Source organism: Budorcas taxicolor, chromosome 4 (genome assembly GCF_023091745.1).
Source record: "Budorcas taxicolor isolate Tak-1 chromosome 4, Takin1.1, whole genome shotgun sequence".
Taxonomy (NCBI): domain Eukaryota; kingdom Metazoa; phylum Chordata; class Mammalia; order Artiodactyla; family Bovidae; genus Budorcas; species Budorcas taxicolor.
Window position 1 is genome coordinate 68,103,348 of NC_068913.1, and position 20,342 is coordinate 68,123,689.

Below are 20,342 nucleotides of genomic sequence, written 5' to 3' on the forward strand. Positions count from 1 at the left end.
AGTTTTCTACAAGTGTCAATGAAATTGAGTTGATTGACAGTGTTTCTTGGGTCTCCGGTCACTTGCAACCAAGAGTGCTAACTGGCGCAACATTCCTTATGCTCCCACTTCATTTCCACATTCTCTAGGAAGCCTTTGTGAAGTGCCCTCAACTAAAAGGACACACTCTCCCCTCTGGGATCATAAAGCATTTTGTTTATACTTTTTGTAGAGCTTGTATTACACTCTGATTTATGACATAGTAATTCAAGAACATGTCTTGTCTCCATTCCTCAATTGAAACTTCCTGGAGAGCAGGGTGTGGCTCTGACTCATTTGCATGTCTGCAAGGCACCTGTCCTGCACACCACAGGCTGGCATTTGCAGTATTCTGCTTCTTGCCTGGCTGTAGAAACACTTCTGCCAAAAGAACTCAGTTTTACAATGCAGGGACCAGCAAGAGGCTCTGTTAGACAGATCTTAGTTTTGGTGTGTGACTAAACATCTTATTTTCTAAAACATAAGATAGTTTAAATGTTTATTTTAAAAGAAATTTCCTCTCCTCGCAGTCCTGAATATTTAGCAGATCAAAACAAATAACTAAAAGGAAGTTAAAAGAAAAAGCCTTAAGTGAAGACATTTATGGACAGTCAAATGATGTCCTTCCTGAGAATTTTATTTCCTTTGTGTCCTCGGGCAGCTGGAGTGAACTGAGAAGGAAGGAAGTACCTGTTAGAAACAAGTACCTCTCTAGCCACTCTACCACCACCACTTAGCTAGTCTCGTCATGTGCTGGGCACAGTGTTATGCCCTATAAATATGTTCATCATACATACTCCTCATAACACCACCATATCAGTCTTAAAGATGAGGAAACAAAAGATTCAAAAGGTTAAATGACCCAGAGAATAAATTACAAGAGCAGGATGAGAATCAAGATCTGTCTATTCCAGTCCCATGCAGTCTCCATCTTCATGCCCAGGAAGGTAAGGATACAGAAGGATGTGCACAAAACGTGAGTTCCCACCACATGTTCAGGAGATTCAAAAGTGGGCCACAATGAAAACATCTACAAGCTTGTACCTGTCCAGGTGAGTAAGGCAACATACCAGGGGATTGTCATATGCTGCCTCTGAATCCCTCCAAGGAGCTCAAAAGCAGGGAGTGTCCCCTCATTCTCTTGGTTTACAGAGGAGAAAGTGAAGCTCAGAGAAGGTAACTTGTGCAGAGCCCTGCAGGCACGGTGCGGCAGAGCTGGGATCCAACTTCAGGTGTCTTCTGTAAAAGCATCAGTCACTGAGCACCCAGGATGTGGGCTCTACAGTCCGCCTGTCTGGGCTTCTCAGCTCAGTTCCACCTCTCACACACATGCTCCCTGGACAGATGGAGCAGCATTTCTAAGCCCGTTTCCTCATATATAAATGGTGTTAAAAGTAATAGCATGTACTTCCTAGGTAGGGCTTCGCAGGTGGCACTAGTGGTAAAGAACTGGCCTGCCTGCAATGCAATGAGACTTAAGAAAGCGGATTCGATCCCTGGATTGGGATGATCCCATAAAGAAGGAAATGGCAACCCACTCCAGTATTCTTGCCTGGAGAATCCCAAGGACAGAGGAGCCTGGCAGGCTACAGTGCATGGTGTCGCAGAGTCGGACACAACTGAAGCGATTGGGCACATTCAGTTCAGTCCAGTCACTCAGTCATGTCTGACTGTTTGTGACCCCATGGACTGCAGCACGCCAGGCTTCCCTGTCCATCACCAACTCCTGGAGCTTGCTCAAATTGGTGTCTATTGAGCCGGTGATGCCGTCCAACCATCTCATCCTTTATCGTCCCCTTCTCCTCCTGCCTTCAGTCTTTCCCAGCATCAGGGTCTTTACCAATGAGTCAGTTCTTTGCATCAGGTGGCAAAAGATTTAGCACATACTTCCTGGTTATTATGAGGGTTAAATGAGATACTATGTATGAAATTCTTGGCACAGTTCTGGGTGGTACACAAAAATTCATTGCTTGTAACTGAGGAAGGAGGTAAAGGCTAACAGAAAGCAAAAACCCAGCCCAGCATGCTGGTGCTGCTGCAGAACAAAATAGTCATGACTTAATCGGACCTCCGACTGGCCCTCATTTTAGGCACATTGCTCATTTTCCTTCTATTAACCACAAAAGATCATGTCCATATATTACGTGGAGGCTAAAAGCACTGAGAGAGAATATGGTCATCTAGCCAAAGTCTTGGACTCATTTGAAAATTTCTTAGGACTCCCACAGTTACAAGTGACAGACACCCAACTCCAGTTAGCTCTAAATGAAGGGGGAAGTGATGATTTGTATGTTGATTTGTAGGGCTGGCAGAGATGGCCCCAGACCTGGTCTGACCCAGCACTCAGCAGCGTCTGTCCTCATCTTCTGGCTGTCTAGCCTCTGTGTGGCCATCCTCAGCTCTCTGCTGCCCCCATCCCCTCCTGTCACAGGCCTCCACACAGCCAAAGGAGGCAGGCTGCCAATGAGTCAGTCTTCTGCCACCCTAGGTTGGTAACCCTAGAAAAAACGGATGTCTTAGTCAGCTGGGACTGCTATTTCAAAATGCCATACTCTGGCTTAAACAACAGACGCTTATTTCTCCCAGTTCTGGAGGCTGTTAGATTGGGGGGCAGCCTGGTTGATTCTTGGTGGGGGTCCCCTTCCTCCATGGGCTTTCTTGGTCATGGCAGAGGCTCCTTGTCTTCCTTTTATAAAAGCACCCATCCTATCATGAGGGCCCTACCCTCATGATGTAATCTAACCCTAATTACCTCCAAAAGACCCCACCTCCTAATATCATCCCACTGGGGGTCAGGGGTTTCAATATATAAACTTAGGGGGACACAAACATGCAGTCCATAACAGGGATACTCTCTCCAAGTGTCCAAATACATTGTCCTGGGAAGTCCCACGATGGGCCCGTTCTGGACCACATGCACTCTGCTGTGGCCAGAGGGCTGGGTACTGTGATTGCAGGCCCAAGCAGAACTCACAGTAGTGAAGGAGCTGTCACTCAAAGAAATAAGCGTTCCAGAGCAAGAGGAGAGGAGATTAGGGCAGAAAAATATATTAGATGTCCTCTGGAGGGAGGGGGAATATCCTATACAAAAGTGTCAGGTCCACCCTAATGCCCTGTGAGTTCTTCCAGAATCCTCCAACCGGGATATAGCTATGAAGCATCACAGCTGGCTATAGAGCTCAGGCTAGCAGGAGGATATGCCACGGTCTCCATGGAAACGGGAATAGGTGAAGGTCTCCTTTTTGAAAGTGGCGAGACATTCACTGCAGGGAGGGGACCTGCCCTAGAGGCAGCATTGGATCCTCTGTGACAGCGGGGACAAGTGACCCAAGGAAGAAATGGTATATTTGGCTAGGAAAACTCCAGGCATGATGACCTTTTTAATATTTATTTGGCTGCACCAGATCTTAGTTGCAGCATGCAGGATCTAGTTCCCTGACCACAGATTGAACCTGGGCGCCTGAAGCATTGGGAGCATAGAGTCTTAGCCACAGGACCACCAGGTAAGTTCCATGATGGCCTTTAAAGTTCTGCCTCCTGTTGAAACAGTAATAATAACAACTATTACTATCACCACCACCATTTTTGGAGACACTGTGCCACCTGACATTAGGCACAATTCCTGATTTGATCCTGATAACAACCTGTTGAGGGTAGTGATTATGACCACTACAGATGAAGGGGTCTTCCAGTTCTACAATCTAGTGATTATCTTTCTATACTAATCAAGTCAAGGATTTGGGGCTTTATAAAAGGGTCCTGCTCTCACACAAGCCATAGTAGAATATCAGGCTCTCATGAATTTCCACTAACATAATGTTGAATGGTTCTGAAAACAAATGCTTACTGAAGACAGGTGACTGCTGCATTCTCCCATCTGCCATCCCTGGCAGCTGAATTTGATGAGCACAAGCTAATACTGAACTATAGCTCTACTGCCCAGCAATTTCACTTGGGCAGAGAAAGGGTTGACATTTTATTTCCAAGCTCAGAAGCACAAAGAAAGAAATCTTTCAGCATCTCCAATGGACTGCAGCCAATTCATGTGCAAAATTCCCAAGTTGCTGAGTCTTTTTGGCTTTCTCCTGTAAGATGACTGTCAGCTACTCCAAATGGCTTCTTTTTCTATTTTTTCATGTTTCAGATGCACTGGGCAAGTCAGTAGGTACCATCCTGCTATTCCATTTTTTTCCCCCCTTAGCCCCAAAGAATATAACACTCAGGAGTTGTATAAGATAGGATATTTAGATGAGTAATATGTGAATAAAGAAACAGCAGCTTACGCATGAAAAATAACCAGTGGGAAAAAAGGAAGTGTGGTGATTAAGTGAAAAATTTAAAGTTCCTTGCTTGGAGTTACAAAGCAAATGATATATAAGGAGCAACATATACCAGGGGTCCATCCACATTATACAATGCTTTAGATTGTATAAGTCTGGTTTTAGAATAGGCCTCCTGCCCCCTATTTTTAAAATAAAAGGATAGCATAGTTATCAAACAAAAGCAATATAATAAACTATAAAGAAAAAAATAAAACTAAATCAGTACCTATATAAAACTAACCATCAATAACTTTAGTTAAATATCATTCCTGACTTTTTTTTTTAACACAGACACAGATTTTGCAGAAAATAGAGGACATGTTTATAAACATAGATATATACCCCATAAAAAGGGCTCACGGGTATCGCATTCTTTGAGTTCCTGCATGCTTAAGAGTACTTGATTTGACAACTTGGTTGGCAATAATACACTTAATCCTCAGAAAACTAAAAATAGAACTATCATCTGATCCAACAATCCCACTCCTGGGCCTAAATCTAGATAAAACTGTAATTCAAAGATACATGGAGAAGGAAAAGGCAACCCCCTCCAGTATTCTTGCCTAGAGAATCCTGTGGACACAGGAGCCTAGTGGGCTGCTGTCCATGGGGTTGCACTCAGTCGGATGCGACTGAAGTGACTTAGCATACATGCATGCATTGGAGAAGGACCTGGCAACCCACTCCAGTGTTCTTGCCTGGAGAATCCCAGGGACGGAGAAGCTTGGTGGGCTGCTGTCTATGGGGTTGCACAGAGTCGGACACGACTGAAATGACTTAGCCACAGCAGCAGCAAAAAGATACTTGCGCCCCTATGTTCATAGCGGCACTATTCACAATAGCTAAGGCATGGAAACAACCTAAATGTCCATAGACAGATGAAAGGATAAAGATGTGGTACACAGATACAATGGAATATTACTCAGCTATAAAAAAAGAATGAAATAATGCCATTTACAGCAACATGGATACAACTAGAGATTATCATAGTAAGTGAAGCTAATCAGAAAGAGAAAGACAAATACCATATGACATAACTTACAGGTGGAATCTAAACTATGACACAAATGAATCTCTCTAGGAAACAGAAACAGACCAGAGACATCAGAGAACAGACTTGTGGTTGCTAAGAGGGAAGGGATGTGGGGGAGGGGCTAGCAGATGCAAGTCTGGGGTTAGCAGATGCAAGCTATTACATACAGGATGGATAAACAAGGTCCTACTGCATAGCAGAGGGAACTATCTTCAACACCCTGGGATAAACCATAATGGAAAATAATACAAAGAAGAATGTATACAAGTATAACTGAGCCAGTGTGCTATATAGCAGAAATGAACACAACACTGTAAATACTTCACTTAAATAAATTAAAAATTATACCAAGTCACTCTTTTTTCTCCACTCAGAATTTTGGAAACATTTCTCCATTGCCTCTGGCCACTGAATCTGGCAGTAAAGAAGTTTGAGACCCTTTGGAGTTCCTTCCTAATCAGTGAAGAATTCTTTCTTCATTCTTGATGTTCATTAATTTCATCAAGCTATGCTTTGGGGTCAAGTGCTTTCTATAACATTCTCTAGAACATAGTGTAGTTTTTCGATCTGAAGATTCATTCCTTCATTTCAGGAAAAAAACCCTGTATTATTTATCTTTCAGTACTTTTTTCAGTTTCTTTTTTTGGACATTAATGATCGAATATCTTTGTCTTTCTATAATTGTCCACTCAGGAATTAATCTTTGTTTTTTAAATTCTTCATTCACTTGAAATCATCTCAAGCCTTTTCTTGCATGCTACCAATTCCATTTTCTACCATGTTTTTTGCTATTTCTAATTTATTTATATGTTCTATAATAATGCTATTTTGGCCAAGTTGTTTCCTTGGCTCTGCAATCTGACTTTTTATCTCATTCTTGAGAAATCTGTATGCAGGTCAAGAAGCAACAGCTAGAACCAGACATGGAGCAACGGATTGGGTGCCAAGTTGGGAAAGGAGTGGTACATCAAGGCCGTATATTGTCACCCAGCTTATTTAACTTATATGCAGAGTTCATCATGCAAAATGCCAGGCTGGATGAAGCATAGCTGGAATCAAGATTGCCAGGAGAAATATCAATAACCTCAGATATGCAGATTACACCACCCTTATGGCAGAAAGCGAAGAGGAACTAAAAAGCCTCTTGATGAAGGTGAAAGAGGAGAGTGGAAAAGCTGGCTTAAAACTCAACATTCTGGTCCCGTCACGTCATGGCAAATAGATGGGGAAGCAATGGAAACAGTGGCAGACTTTATTTTCTTGGGCTCCAAAATCACTGCAGAGGGTGACTGCAGCCATGAAATTAAGACACTTGCTCCTTGGCAGTAAAGCTATAACCAACCTAGACAGCATATTGAAAAGCAGAGACATTACTTTGCCAACAAAGGTCCATCTAGTCAAAGCTATGGTTTTTCCAGTAGTCATGTATGTATTTGAGAGTTGGACCATATAGCTGAGCACTGAGGAATTCATGCTTTTGAACTGTGGTGTTGGAGAAGACTCTTGAGAGTCTCTTGGACTGCAAAGAGATCAAACCAGTCCATCCTAAAGATCAGTCCTGAATATTCATTGAAAGGACTAATGCTGAAGCTCCAATACTTTGGCCCACTGATGCAAAGAACTGACTCATTGGAAAAGACCCTGATACTGGGAAAGACTGAAGGCAGGAAAAGGGATGAGACGATTGGATGGCATCACCAACTTGACGGACTTGAGTTTGAGCAAGCTCCAGGAGATGGTAAAGGACAGGGAAGCCTGGCGTGCTGCAGTCCATGGAGTTGCAGTCAGACACAACTGAGCGACTGAACCATTTTACTGAATTCATGTTCTTTGAGAATACAATACACCTGTAGGAACTTTTGTTTCTTAGGTCACTTCTTCCTTATCAGTTTCCTCTGCTCCCCACTCTGTTATCTTTGCTGCCTGTAGCATATTTATGCGGTTACCAGGTCATTTTATTTAAATATGCTCATGCTTAAGGTAGGCAGGTCTGTTCAGACCATTTATTTGCTCTGACACAGTGTTGGTGTATTCTACTTGGCATATTTCCATCTCATCTGACAACTCTTTCTCTTCCCCTGTGTGTGCTTGTATTCTATATACTTTTCTGCATGGGTGATATTAAAAATATTTCATAACTAGCATGACACAGACATTGAATAAGCAGGAAAGAGGTTGACCACAGTTCTGCAGCAGGGGCCTTGTTAGGCCACATTGCCCCTTTACTTTAGATAGTAGACTGCGGGGTGGTCTGGAGTTGGATGGTTCTCATGAGAGGGGCTGGGGTCAAAGCTAAGACACTTCAGATAGTGATTATTTACTTCCTGGTATAGAAGCATTTCGATATTATAACAGTCAGCACAGTCACACCAGTACCAGCCAAACCCGAGCCCTGCCTGTCTGGGTGCATCTGCATGGGGGAGGGAGGAAGAGCTGTGTATACAGGCTTTTGTTGGAGGAGCTGGACTCTGCTCTGTTCTCTGATGGTTACAGTAAATCCTGCAGCACCGTGAACTCCAAATGGAGAGGAGAGATCTATCATGGGAGACAAAAGACCCTTCAGATGTGGGTTTTTCCTTAAATTAGGAATGGGCTGGTTGCTTCTGTCCCTTGTTTACCCATCTTTCCTCAGCAAAACCCCCTCTCCCTAAACACACACAGACACAGACACAGACACAGACACAGACACAGACACAGACACAGACACACACACACACACACACACACACACAGACTAGCCCCACTCAGAGGAAGTGCCCAACCCTCTAATCTTCTTTCCAAAATCTGAGATTTTTAAGGAAAATTCTGGATTTTGCAAATTTCCCCAATAGGGGCAGCATCAGGAACTCTTCTCATTCTTGCCAGAAAACTTGGTCTTTTTCTTTGGCAATTATATTTTGAAGTTTAGGGCACAGTGACAAGATTGGGCTCCTTCTTTCGTTTCATCACCGGTGAAATTTTCTACGGGTTAAATTTTTATTTTGGCAGTTCATTTTGTTAGGCTTTAGGGGATGGAGGTTATGTGATCTGGCCTTATTTATCCTAAAAGACCCCAAAGCACAATTTTAAAGGCCTAAACCAGCAGTTCTGGAGTTCTCAATCTGGCTGCCTATTAGAATCATTGGGGAGGTTTTAGCAATACAAGTGAAAGGCTGCACTCCACAGATTGATTTAAGTGGTCTGGGAGGGGCCTATACATCAGTGTTTTTAGTTATTTGTTTTTAAATTCTTTTTAATGATTCAGATGGAAGTACTAAACAGGGTTGAGAACCATGAGCCAGATTTTGCCTTCTGATTGTTCATAATTTGATATACATAAGTACTATTTACAAAACATTTTATACCTGTATTAATAAAGGCAAAATATTTTTTAAAAACATAATTTATACTCTGAGTGGTCAGAGTATTACATGAACAGCGAAGGAAGCAGGAAGGAATTGAAGATATGTGTATGACTTCACTTCAAAATATTTTTATCTAACTGGATAACAGAACTAACACACCTGAAGAAAACAGGGAGCACCACTGCAGGTGAGGCCTGACTGCTAAGACAGCTCCGGGGTCCTCCAAGGAGAGGGAGGCACTGTTGGGTGCTGGGCGCACTACTGTGAAGAAGGTGAAGGTCATGATTTGGTTAGGGAGGCAGCTAATCCAGTTCCCATGCAGTCACACTTCCCATCCTTTTCAAGTTTGAATTTATGCAGTATTATCTAGAAGTGCAGCATGTGTTTAGAGGTGCAATTGATGGTTGGGATTTATTGTCTGGATAGTTTCCGAAGAGACTCAATCTGGGTTTGCAGGAAGGGGAAAGGGCGTTTCACATCTGTAAAGGAACCTGAGCCGTGGCATGGAGTCATCAAGAATCAGGTTTGGAAGACAGTAACAGGTTGAAAGAGCACAGAATTCAGAGATCAAGGCTGTAGCCACTGAGAGTGTAACAAATTAAGTCAAGAAGTGAGGGAGGAGTTAAGGGTGTTTGAATTTCTTGCCTCTGAGACCAGAATAATGGTGGTGCCGCTGACTTAGATAAGGGGCAACCACATTTGGAACTGAAGTTTCAGATGAAGGTAGGATATCTAAGGGTTGATGATCAGGAGGTAGGTGGGTCTGGATAGGAGCTCCAAGGCCACAACCCATGTGAGCACCCTGCACCTGAAGTATAATTTCAGGGCTGTCTGCATGGAAGCTGCTCTCTGAAGCCTGGAGATGAGTTAATTTAGCAAGGGAAATGAGTAGATAGCTAGGTCTAAATTAGGAGGAACTAGGCAGAAAATCATCCATCTCCCCTAGTGACTCACAAAAGCCAGGAGAAGAGATTTGGTCAATGAAGCACAAAGGTCAGGGGAATGTCTAAGGTGATCTCATGAAGGCCTCTGAACCAGGATTTGATCCTCAAAACATCCAAAAACTTATCAACAACAACTTGGACTGTCAAGTCAAAGCAAAAAGCCCTCACACTGATCACACTCAGTGTTTGCACAGAAGTGACAGCCCTGTTATCTAAGGAAGGAAATGTGTTTACAGAGTAAACCATTCACTGTGATCTCAATGCTGATATCAGACTATTAACACTCATCAATTCTTATCAAAGCAAGCCATCCCTGCTCCAAACGCACCTCTCCACTGTGTGCTTCTGGAATGATGGTGACGACGAGGGTCAAGATGTGTCTGTGTGAATGCATAGACACATGCGTACGTATGCTCATAAAAAGGGTCTTGGACATCTCTAAGCTATCCATGAGAATGTGAGAATAAAAATATTAACCGTAGGAGGGTTCTCTTCCCTCTTGCTCTTTGAGTTTCCCCATTGCAGCCATTAAGCATAGATCTTGCAAGTGTATTCACATTCTTGCAGAAGGTAATAAAACAGGTAGAAAACGTACCCATATTCGCAGGTTCTGGAAGAAGAGGAAGCAGCAGTTGTTGCTTTTCCTCAGCTGGTTCCTAAAATTAGCACAGGCAGCTTTACTCCCCTGTCTGCTAGAAATCAGGACAGATGTCCAAACATGGTCTCTTGAACCCACCTTGGTTCATCCTCCAGGAAGCTTGCATTTTCATGGTTTCCAAGTACGCCAGGGTGGAGCTGAGGGTCAGCAGTTGATTCTTCACACTCTCTGAGCATTCTACTCCCAGCAGGTATGGGAGAAGGCAGGAGGTGGTCACCTGGTTATACCACCATCTTTGGCAGAACTGATGCTTATAAGAACAAAGCTATTTCAAAAAGGCTCCTGGAGTTCTGTAGGGGAATTGCACATAATTTGGAATAAGCAGAACCCACATAAACTGACTTCAGGTCTGGATGGGCATTTCCGTTTTACACAGTGAAAATGATAGTGGTGGTGGTTCTTCAATGTATGTTACTTGGGTTTTGTGGATTTGCCCATATTCAGTGTGGAACAAAGACACACATGCTTGGAACAAAGACACACATGTGCTTTTAGATACACCTCCTAAAAGCAGTGTAAGCAAAAAGGGCTGAGGTCTTATTGTAGAGCCACACAGTTCTCGAGGGGAGGACTTCTGGGGCAGGAGCTAGAAGTGGGAAAGGGAAAGCTGGCCTTCAAGAAGGTTTTGCTGGTGCCTGGTGCCTACCTAATTCCTTGTCCCTGCTTCCAGTGTGCAAGCATCATCCTTTTCTTTCCTACTGGCTTTCTCTTCTCCCTTCTCTTCCACGTGACCCAACATGGCCACCCCAGCTCAGACTCCACAGGACCCTTTTGCTCCAACACTACCACACTTTGCTGGTTTCTCTCTCTCTGCCTTCAAACCTCCCTGTCCCAATTCTAAGCAGTCCAGCTCATGTAAAGAGGTGGCTGGAGAAGAGGCCTCAAGTGGGCACAGGCGGGAAGCGTCCCTGAGGAGGTGGTGTGGACAGGGTTGTACTCCAATGCCAGCCACACGCACCTATCCATCTGCGGGCATTCTAACATCCACCAGCAAGTATATGAGAGTGAAAATCTGACAAGTGCTACTTTACCTTAGCACCAACTGATTTAGACAAAAAGAAGTATCTGCTTTGCATGTGAACTAATTAACCAAACAGCAACTCAAACATTTTGCACAGCAAATTCATCTCTTTGGTCTGCATTTGTGGTTTCTCTGAAAACAGAATTAAACCAGGCTGAAGAACACGGCCACCTGTGACAGCAGCTGGTCTTTCTAGCCTGCTTAGAATACCCTGGGCAATGCCACTGTAGTGGTCATTTGATGCTTCAAAATTATTTTTTGTTTAGGTCTAAGTAGTTTGTTATAAAGATTTTGGAGCTAGGCTGCCTGAATGTGTAGCCTGGCTCTACACATCAGCTGTGGGATCTAAGACCAGGGGCTTCCCCAATCTGTGCCTTAGTTTTCTCATCTGTAACTTCAGGCTAATAATAGTACTGGCCCTAAAGGCTGATTAGGAGGATTAAGTGTATTAATATCTGTAAAAAGCTTGGGATGATGCCCAGCAAGTAAGATGTGTTCCAGTAAATGATACTTATTACTGGTATATTCACTAAACAAAACCCCACGCAAAAATCTTCCAGAGAAGCACTTGATAAAATACTTGAAAAATAAGTTTATTATAACTAATGAATATAAAATCTGACAAATGTTTTCAAATACTTTTGCAAAAAAAATAAATCCCTCCCTTGTTCCCCACTTCCCACAAAATACAGAGTATGAACTTGGACAGAGTTTTACATGAAACCTAAACATGAAATTCTCATTTATCCAGTTGATCCTTAAAGGCTCCAACACATTATATTCTAAGTAAATGTCCATTAAAATTAAGGAATCAACAAACCACCAGACACTTGCTTTCCACTGTCATTATGATGCTCATTCAAAATGTTGAACAAGAACAAGTAACATAGGACTGCCTGTGACAGATATTCAAAGTGCATGGATCTATGAAATCACAACCAACTGAGATGAGAATACTGGGGGCAGAATTAAACATTGACTTTAAAAAGCAATCCAAGGAAATCTATGTACATAGTAGCCTTTGGCATCTGGTCTATTGTGTTTCTTCTTTACAGACATTATGTTGTCCAATCTATTAACCAGATTAAATCAACCTTAACACGTCTCATCTGACACAGATTGTCCACAGCCAATTTTACATGAGGTAGTTGGGCTGCTTACTGACATTCTAGCGAAACTGTCATGACACTGGGGAATCACGCATCAAACATGCCACGAGACTGGCTCATTAGCCTTCTGGGAAGCAACAGAATTACTTCCAGATCACCCTTCTTGTCACAACTGACTCCACAATACACCTATAAATAGACACAGATATGTGGGAATCTGTGGATGAGATCAGCTTTGCTAGGGGTACCAACCATCCCAGAGTGGTTTCTGTTTACAAAGTCTGGGAGGAAATACTGATCAGACTTTAAAATACATAAAATAGAAAGTCTAGTGCTTAGAACAAGCAAGGTCTCTTTCTTGTGTTCTCACATAGTATAGCTGAGAACATGTGTTCACTCTGAAAGAGAAGTGATTAAAAAGGGTAACCAAAGAACTTGGAAAACTTCTGCTCCGCAGAGTAGTACTATGTTTCTTCCTTTTGAAATGAAAGGTTATATGGAAACAGTGCAGAAGAAAGATCAATGCTTGTGTCAACTGTACTGCTGAGGGTCACTTCCAAGTGCCCTGAGGCCGCAGTGCGATGAGAAATCGTGCAAATCGCCCCTGTACGCAGGCTACTGCCTGTGCCAGGACAGGTCTGGGGGCATTTCCAGAGGAGGTCCAGTGAACAGTATGCTCATGGAATTGCTGAAAAGACCCTTACACCCTGTTAATAGATAAGCAGTCTTAAAATACTATTAGACAGCTAGTGGGGATTTGTATGTCATTATTATGAACCCCTGAGTAAGCAACTGCAGACAATGAAGGGCTGCCCGGAAGCAGAGTGTGTTTCCAAGTAAAGCACTCCACATGCATGTCATAGGGACGTGGGTTGCTGTTGACACTGAAGCTCATGTACAGACGCCACCAGATCACAAAAAGCGTGGAAGTCAGGCATTCCAAGACAAAACACGTTAGCTCAGCTAACAGAACAATGGCTTAGAATGTATTATACTCAAAAATTCTAAATCTAAAAAAATTTTTAAAGGTTGACACTTCACTTAAAAAAAAGAAATCAAACGCGAGGGCAGGAAAGCTGAATAATTATAAAAAAAAAAAACAAAACTAAAATCAGAAGCAAGTGATTCAGAAATGTACCATCATGGAACCAACTTCTATAGTACACGGTCATTTAGTAGGAAAAAAATGTAAGGACAGTTTTCTTCCAGAAAGCTCCCAAAATCACATCTTGTATTGCTCATAACCCTCTGACTTTCCTTACTGACTTAAATGATATTTCTTCTGATTATTCATCATCAGATTTGGTTTCTTTAATAAGATACCTCTTGCTTCAGCTCTTTTAGTTTCCTTCAAATTTAATAACGAAAAGTGTAATTTATTTATTGGTCCCTACCACAAGCTTTTCCTAATTAAAAACACTTTTCCGAAAATAGAAAACTAAAAGCATTAACTTTAGGGATGGGTGGGTGGGTGGGTGGGTGGGTGTGTCTGTGTGTGTGTGTGTAATTAATAATCAAAAAGAGAAGACTGCAAATCTTTCCAGCAGCATTTATCTAATAACATATCACTTTTCCTAGATGGTACACACCATATGGTTACCTGCTTCACAGCTATACACTGAGACAGGGGTTCTTTAAGAAGCTCTCGCAGACTAAGAGAGAATAGGCTGGGCACCTGACCCCGGCTAGGTCTGTGCCAGATGCTCCACATATGTGCTAGAAAGCTGCTGCTGAGGAATGGAGCAAAACAGTTTAAAAAGGGATGGATTTGGTACTCTGATGAGGGTACTATTCACAACAATTAGTAACGGAAGAGGAGAGAGAAGCAGCAGGACTGAACTACGGAGTTCAGATAGCCCTCATCATGGAATATGACATTTGGGGAGGATTTATATTCAGAATGATACACAAATAATGATGACAAGGCCCCTGAAGTCACTGCTTATACATCCTAACAAATGCTGCCTTTCAAAGTCAATTTCCTGGGGATAGATGTGCTCAACGTTCCAAGAGCCCCACTTCTAAACTTCCTGTAGAGCTGGATCAAGAGGTGATGAGAAAAAATCATCTGCACTTCACAGACACAAGGTGGTTTCTTCCCCAAAAGGTACCCCCTCTAACTTAGTATTTTTGCCAAGATTAGATATAATGAATCAAATTTGCTTTCAAAGGACAAAAAATTGCCATCATTGAAAGGATTTTGTTTTGTTCAGTTAGATAAACACACGTTAATCCCTCCTAAATGTAAGGCCTGGCTTCTGCCGTGGGAAGAAGTATAGACATGAATGAAATTATATGTATGAAAGTACCTTGTGAGAGATTGTTCAAATGCTACTTATTAGCTTCTAATGATACCTAGAAGACACATTACCTTCTATTTTCCTTCAAGATCACTCTAAAGGTTAATCTAGAAAGGGAATCCTAAAAATGTTTGAGCAAGGTGATTACTCCACCAACAACCATAATATCATTTTCCCATCTCCTCTCACTGTCAGAATGAAAGCTTGGAAGCCCCAGGAATCTTGGGAGGATTCTGGAGAGAAAGCCTTAACTAACTCTCTTTTCTCTTTGTCCTCTTCTTAGACAGTAAATGCAAATTAGCACAAATTGTGACTTTAAGTAAAATGGAGAAGCAAATAGTATAGGTTCAGGATAAAGCTCTGACTGTGCCAAGCTTCAGGTCAAATTGAATTTATCATCTAGTATGATGATAGTTCAATTTCCAGAGCTTTATGCATCTCAGGTAAACTTAACATGCTCCAGTAAGGAAAATATCTATTAAAAAACATTACCCCCTTTCTGTAGGGCTGGAAAAGTGTTGAGTAGATAATGTGACTTATTCAAGTTACTCAAGCTTCTCTGACCAAAGATCCCAGATAATACGACATCTTCTCCAGAAAACTGGGTCATATATACCAAGGCAGTACCTATATAAATGTGAAATGGTTATGTTGAGCAGCTTTCTTTTTGTGTGTATTCTGAGCCTTGGTGGAAAATCTGAGGTATATTCCGTGAGCCCACCTCTGCCAGGGACCACAGCAGTTCACCTGAGGTGACACGAAGTACCAGCATTTGCTCAAAATGGTCATGCTTCTCCACACTTAGAATCTCCAGGTAGCCTCCCCACCTGATGGCACAATAGCTAATGTGCATTCACTCAACGTAAAGCAAAGGCGGGTGGCTTTTTTCTTCCCTTTAGGAGGCTCTGTGAAGGGCAGGAAGTCTAAATCATCCCCGAGTCCTGCCATCATGCCCACACTAGCCAGAGAAGGAGAGGCGCATCATTTCTTGTGGGAGTGGAGGAGACAACACACACACCTTGGCAGCTGCCAACAGCAAGTGCTAAGATAAATCAATGTCACTTCAGCACTGTTTCTCTCTCCAGCCTTAAAATACCCGATGCTGTTTTTCTAAAGTTTAAGCATTTTCCGCAAGTCCTTATTGTGCAGAGTACCCAATTCAATAATTTGAGCTACGTTAACGGCCCACTCATTTGTTTAAAGACAGACAAAAAGACCAAATCAGTACCCTTCCCCAAAGCAACCTCTCACCCAAGGAGAGGGTTCTCTTTGCCCTCGGAGCAGCATCCCCTGGGGCCCTCAAAGGAACACCACTTCCAGCCGGGGAGCTACCTCGTGCTGGACCTTTCCTTCCAGCGACTTTAAGTGAGTAGCCTCTGGCACAGAAGGCACCCGTGGCCTCTCCCCCACGCCCACTCCAGGCAGGCTGGCTTCCTGAGGGACTGAGGCCACAGTCCTGGCATCACGTCACACTCTTCGGGTTGTTTCATGAAAGACTTAAAAATCCCACTTTTAAACTGTGACACGGTCCCAAAGCTCTTGAGACAGATAAGCAGCTGCATTTAGCTTGCTCTGCACTATTGGTGATTAAGCCAAGACTGGTCAGAGAGCACATTCAGAACTGTGGCCCCCGGGGACTACACCAAGGCCTGCTGGTTCAGTTAAGAAAGCTGCTGAGTAAACTCGCGCCACTTCTCACTCTCCTTTTAACTACTTCACTTCAATGATTGCCTCCTACTCTTCGCAAGAAAGGATACAACATTTAGTTCACGCACAAGACTGGGAATTCCATAAACTAGAATTTAATCTCGTAGTTCTTCAACCCTGTTGCACAAAAATACCTTGTAAAATTTATTCAAACTCAAGATTTATTATCCTGAGTCCTACTCCCACAATTCTGGTTCTTCAGGTCAAGGTAAGGCCTGGGAATTCAATTTTCAAACAAGCTCTCCATGTGATTTTGATGTAGAGGGCGGTCTAGGTCACAGATAGAAATCACGTGGCTCCTCCATTTAGTGGCTATGTGACTGAGCCTATCCCTTGACCTCTAAACCTTACTTATGAAGTTTAATAATAAGCCCTGAATACCATGGTTTTGCTGTGATGTCCAACTGAGATGATGCAGGGGAAAAAGGTGGCAAAGGATGTGTACAGCACAGGGGTCACCTCAGATGACCCACCCACCTCTCCCATACTATCCTCCGGCTTGGGGCAAGGACATACCACTCATCTCTTCAGAGCCAGTCTCCCCACCTGTAAATGGGATGGCACTGCTTGGTCATACCAGTGTACCAGATGTGTTGAATACACAGGTTCTTCTGGCCCACGGAGCCATGGAGAAGAGAATTCTCTGCAGAACATCTAGGAATAGCAAATTCTACATTTTCAATAGCTTCAACAGAGGGGCTTAACTCCCTTGAAAATTTTAGACTAATTCTAAGTTGACTGAAATACCGGCTATGAGTTATAGTCCTTAATACAGAAAATTGCTCATTTTCAGCTTAGGTTTGGGTGACCCATTAAAACTAAAAGCTAAAAACAAAACATTTGTCTAACAAATTCATTTGTCAAATCTGCTCTTATAACTTGCTGTTCACATCTATATAACAGCTACAATTTGGTTTTCCATGAGGCCTTTTGAACTAACTATATAGCACCTTGATTTTTAAACACACAAAACATACAGCATTGAAAAAATTATATATAAAAGCACTAGGCTTTGCCTTCCCCTCTCCATTCCCCAAGTAAGAGACTGGAGAGGGCTGGAGCTGCTGCTGGAAATTTAAGTCGGGCAACAAAACGCTTTAGCAAACTTTATTCCCTGAAGTGAGGAGGCAGAGCTACTCTGCAGATGTCATACCACCTCGTCAGACTCCAGTCCGTGGACCTCGTATAAAGTGTCCAGTATTGCCAGCTGCTTCTCCATGGCGGGGAGGTAAAGGCTGAGGTCCCTCTGCATCCCAACACTGAAAGCTGCCTTCTGGTGGTCGCCTTCCTTAATGGTTAATGCAGCCACAAAATCTTCATAGGATGGAGCTGCCCTCAGAGCTAACTGCAAAAGAATTGCCTGTGAAAAGCTGCACCATGTCATGCTCTCTTGCACATTATACTCAAGCACAAGCACATGCGTGCACACACAGTCACACACATACACAGAACTGAGGCAAGCAAGAGTGAAAAAACAGGCATACATTCTTTCAGTTCATGGACTCTTCAATTATGTTTCAAGAACCACATCACTTTAATGCTTGAAGAAGCACATATCTTCTTGGGCTATCTTGAGGATGAATAGTCCCATCAAATCAGGTAATGGTGAGAGGAGAACAGTTTGAGAAAAGCTCAAACTTTCTCATTCACAGTGATCCAGGCTCTTCCATGGAGTGCTAAGAATGACTTGCATGCACGCTGCTTGCACAGTCTTTGTTGGCACATGGCCAGCCTGGCGGAGCAGCTCACCATCCTGTTTATATCTCATCTCCACATACTTTCTTTACCTAGGTCCCATTTACCCTTATGTAGAGATTTCCTCTGTATTCGTGAAGATTTTCTAAAAATGAAGGGGGTTAACATTTACGGTTTGCTTCTGTGCTGATGCTTCAATGTATTTTATCCCAGCTAATCTTTGTAAGAACCCTGTACAATCTATATCCCTATTTTACATATGGAAATCACACAGCTAATGAGTGCCAGGGCCAGGATCTGAACTTAGGATCATCTCTCCGCTTTTTCAACCACACCACCAACCACACTGCTTTGCCGAGGAAAGATTTCCTAAGCTCCTTACAGCTCCCCTCTCTCTGCAGGCCAACTGTTCCCTAAGCGTACTGAAATCTGTTCTCTGGCATCTACTGGTTTTGGCTCCACTGAGCTCTCTGGAGGCTTTTAAAATCTTCGATAGATTGTAAAAAATCTTGCAGTTGCTTTCTTGAGCTTCCTTATATTGAAAGTCTTTGAGAATCAACCCTCTCCCTTTCTGCAAGGGGAGAGTGGCTGGCATTTATGCAGTGGCTAAAGCATAGCCACGAGGTGAGGAGACCTGGACTTGAACACCAGCTCTTTTGCAGGTCAGCTTGAGGAATTCAAGCAAGGGGGCTAAATCAGAGCCCCAGTCTCCTCGTCTGCAGAAAACGACTGGTAGCACTTTCCTTATTTGAGGGGTTAATGGGACACGCAGGATGCGTTTACTCCGCTTCCTGGCACATCATAAACACTCGAATAATGGTGGGGGTATAATGGAGAGCAGAGGACGGAGGAAAAGCAACTGTCCAAAAATATCTTGAGAGAAAATCTTCCAGAACAGAAGGATATGAGTCTCCTGACTTAAAGGCCTAGTCAAATGCTTAGCAAAATGAACGATAAAGACCCAAAGGCAAACATGGTAAAATTTTAGAATGTGGGGATAAAGAATAGATCCTAAAAGCATCTAGGAGGAGGTGAGGAATGGTTTATACACATTACATTTTACAGGTTTTAGAGTAGTAACACTGGAAGCTGGAGGACATAAGAGGGCTGCCTTCCAAGTTCTGAGAGAAAATTTGTATTAACCTTGAATTCTGGTGGTTCATGGTAAAGAATCTGCCTGCAGTGCGGAAGACCCGGGTTCGATCCCTGGGTTAGGAAGATCTCCTGGAGAAGGGAATGGACCCACTCCACTATTCCTGCCTGGAGAATCCCACGGACAGAGGAGCCTGGTGGGCTACAGTCCATGGGGTCGCAAAGTGTTGGACACGACTGAGCAACTTTCACTTTAGAATTCTACACCAGCCAAAGCAACACTCTAGGAAAAAGGGGCAGAATAAAGACAATTTCAGGCATGCAAGAACTCAAAAATTTAGTTCCCTTGCACTCTTTTTTTTAGGAAGCTACTAGAGTTTGGATATCATAAAAAAAAAGGGATTAGATCAAGAAATAGGAAGTCACAGGACTTGGGAAATAAAATTAAGGTGAGGTGGGGACTCAATATAGGGAAATTTATGAACAAAAGTTCTACGACAACAGCAGTACAACAAATCAGACTGGAATAAGAGTTTAGAAAGTTCTGGAAAAAAAATTTGTAAGTTCAAAATGATGGTGATGTGGGAGAGTTCATGGTACAGGGAGAAATATAAAACTCATAAAAGAAAACAAAAAAAGTCACAGAATTTTGGCTCATCACCATCATGCGGACTTGTGATATAATTCTACACGGAAAGCAGAGGCAGGGGAGGGGAGGCAGTGGCAGTAAGGTCTGAGATAGCTAAACTCTAATCTATCGCAGAAATCAACATGAATTAAAATGGATAAGGCCACAAAGAAGAGGAAATAGTTTTAGAATTACAGAGGTATTGGAGGAAATAGCCAAAGCATTTGAAAGTTGCAGCCTCTTTTAGTGAGTCTGGGAAGTATGGAACAAACTGCTGTTTTTTGTTATAACCTTTTTGGACCCTGTGATAAAAAGCAAAATAAAACTACGTACATATATTTACATAAAATAAAAAATGTTTAATCTCCAGAGTGGAGCCCATGACAATGCATTTCTCAAAGGTTCCTAGGGAACAATGATGCAGCTGAGTCTATTTGGGAAACAATGCCAGAACTCAACTGAAAAGGAAGC

General features: G+C 42.7%; 1 protein-coding gene across 1 annotated transcript in view; it reads right to left on the bottom strand.

The window, feature by feature from the left end:
* Positions 1-17,603: 17,603 nt before the first annotated feature.
* The window catches only part of PLEKHA8 (pleckstrin homology domain containing A8), a 62,671-nt gene continuing 59,932 nt past the window's right edge, over positions 17,604-20,342 (bottom strand). Inside the window, exon 14 of the mRNA XM_052638843.1 lies at positions 17,604-17,801. Within this exon, the coding sequence (XP_052494803.1) occupies positions 17,604-17,801 (198 nt within the window). The remainder of the gene's footprint in view (positions 17,802-20,342) is intronic.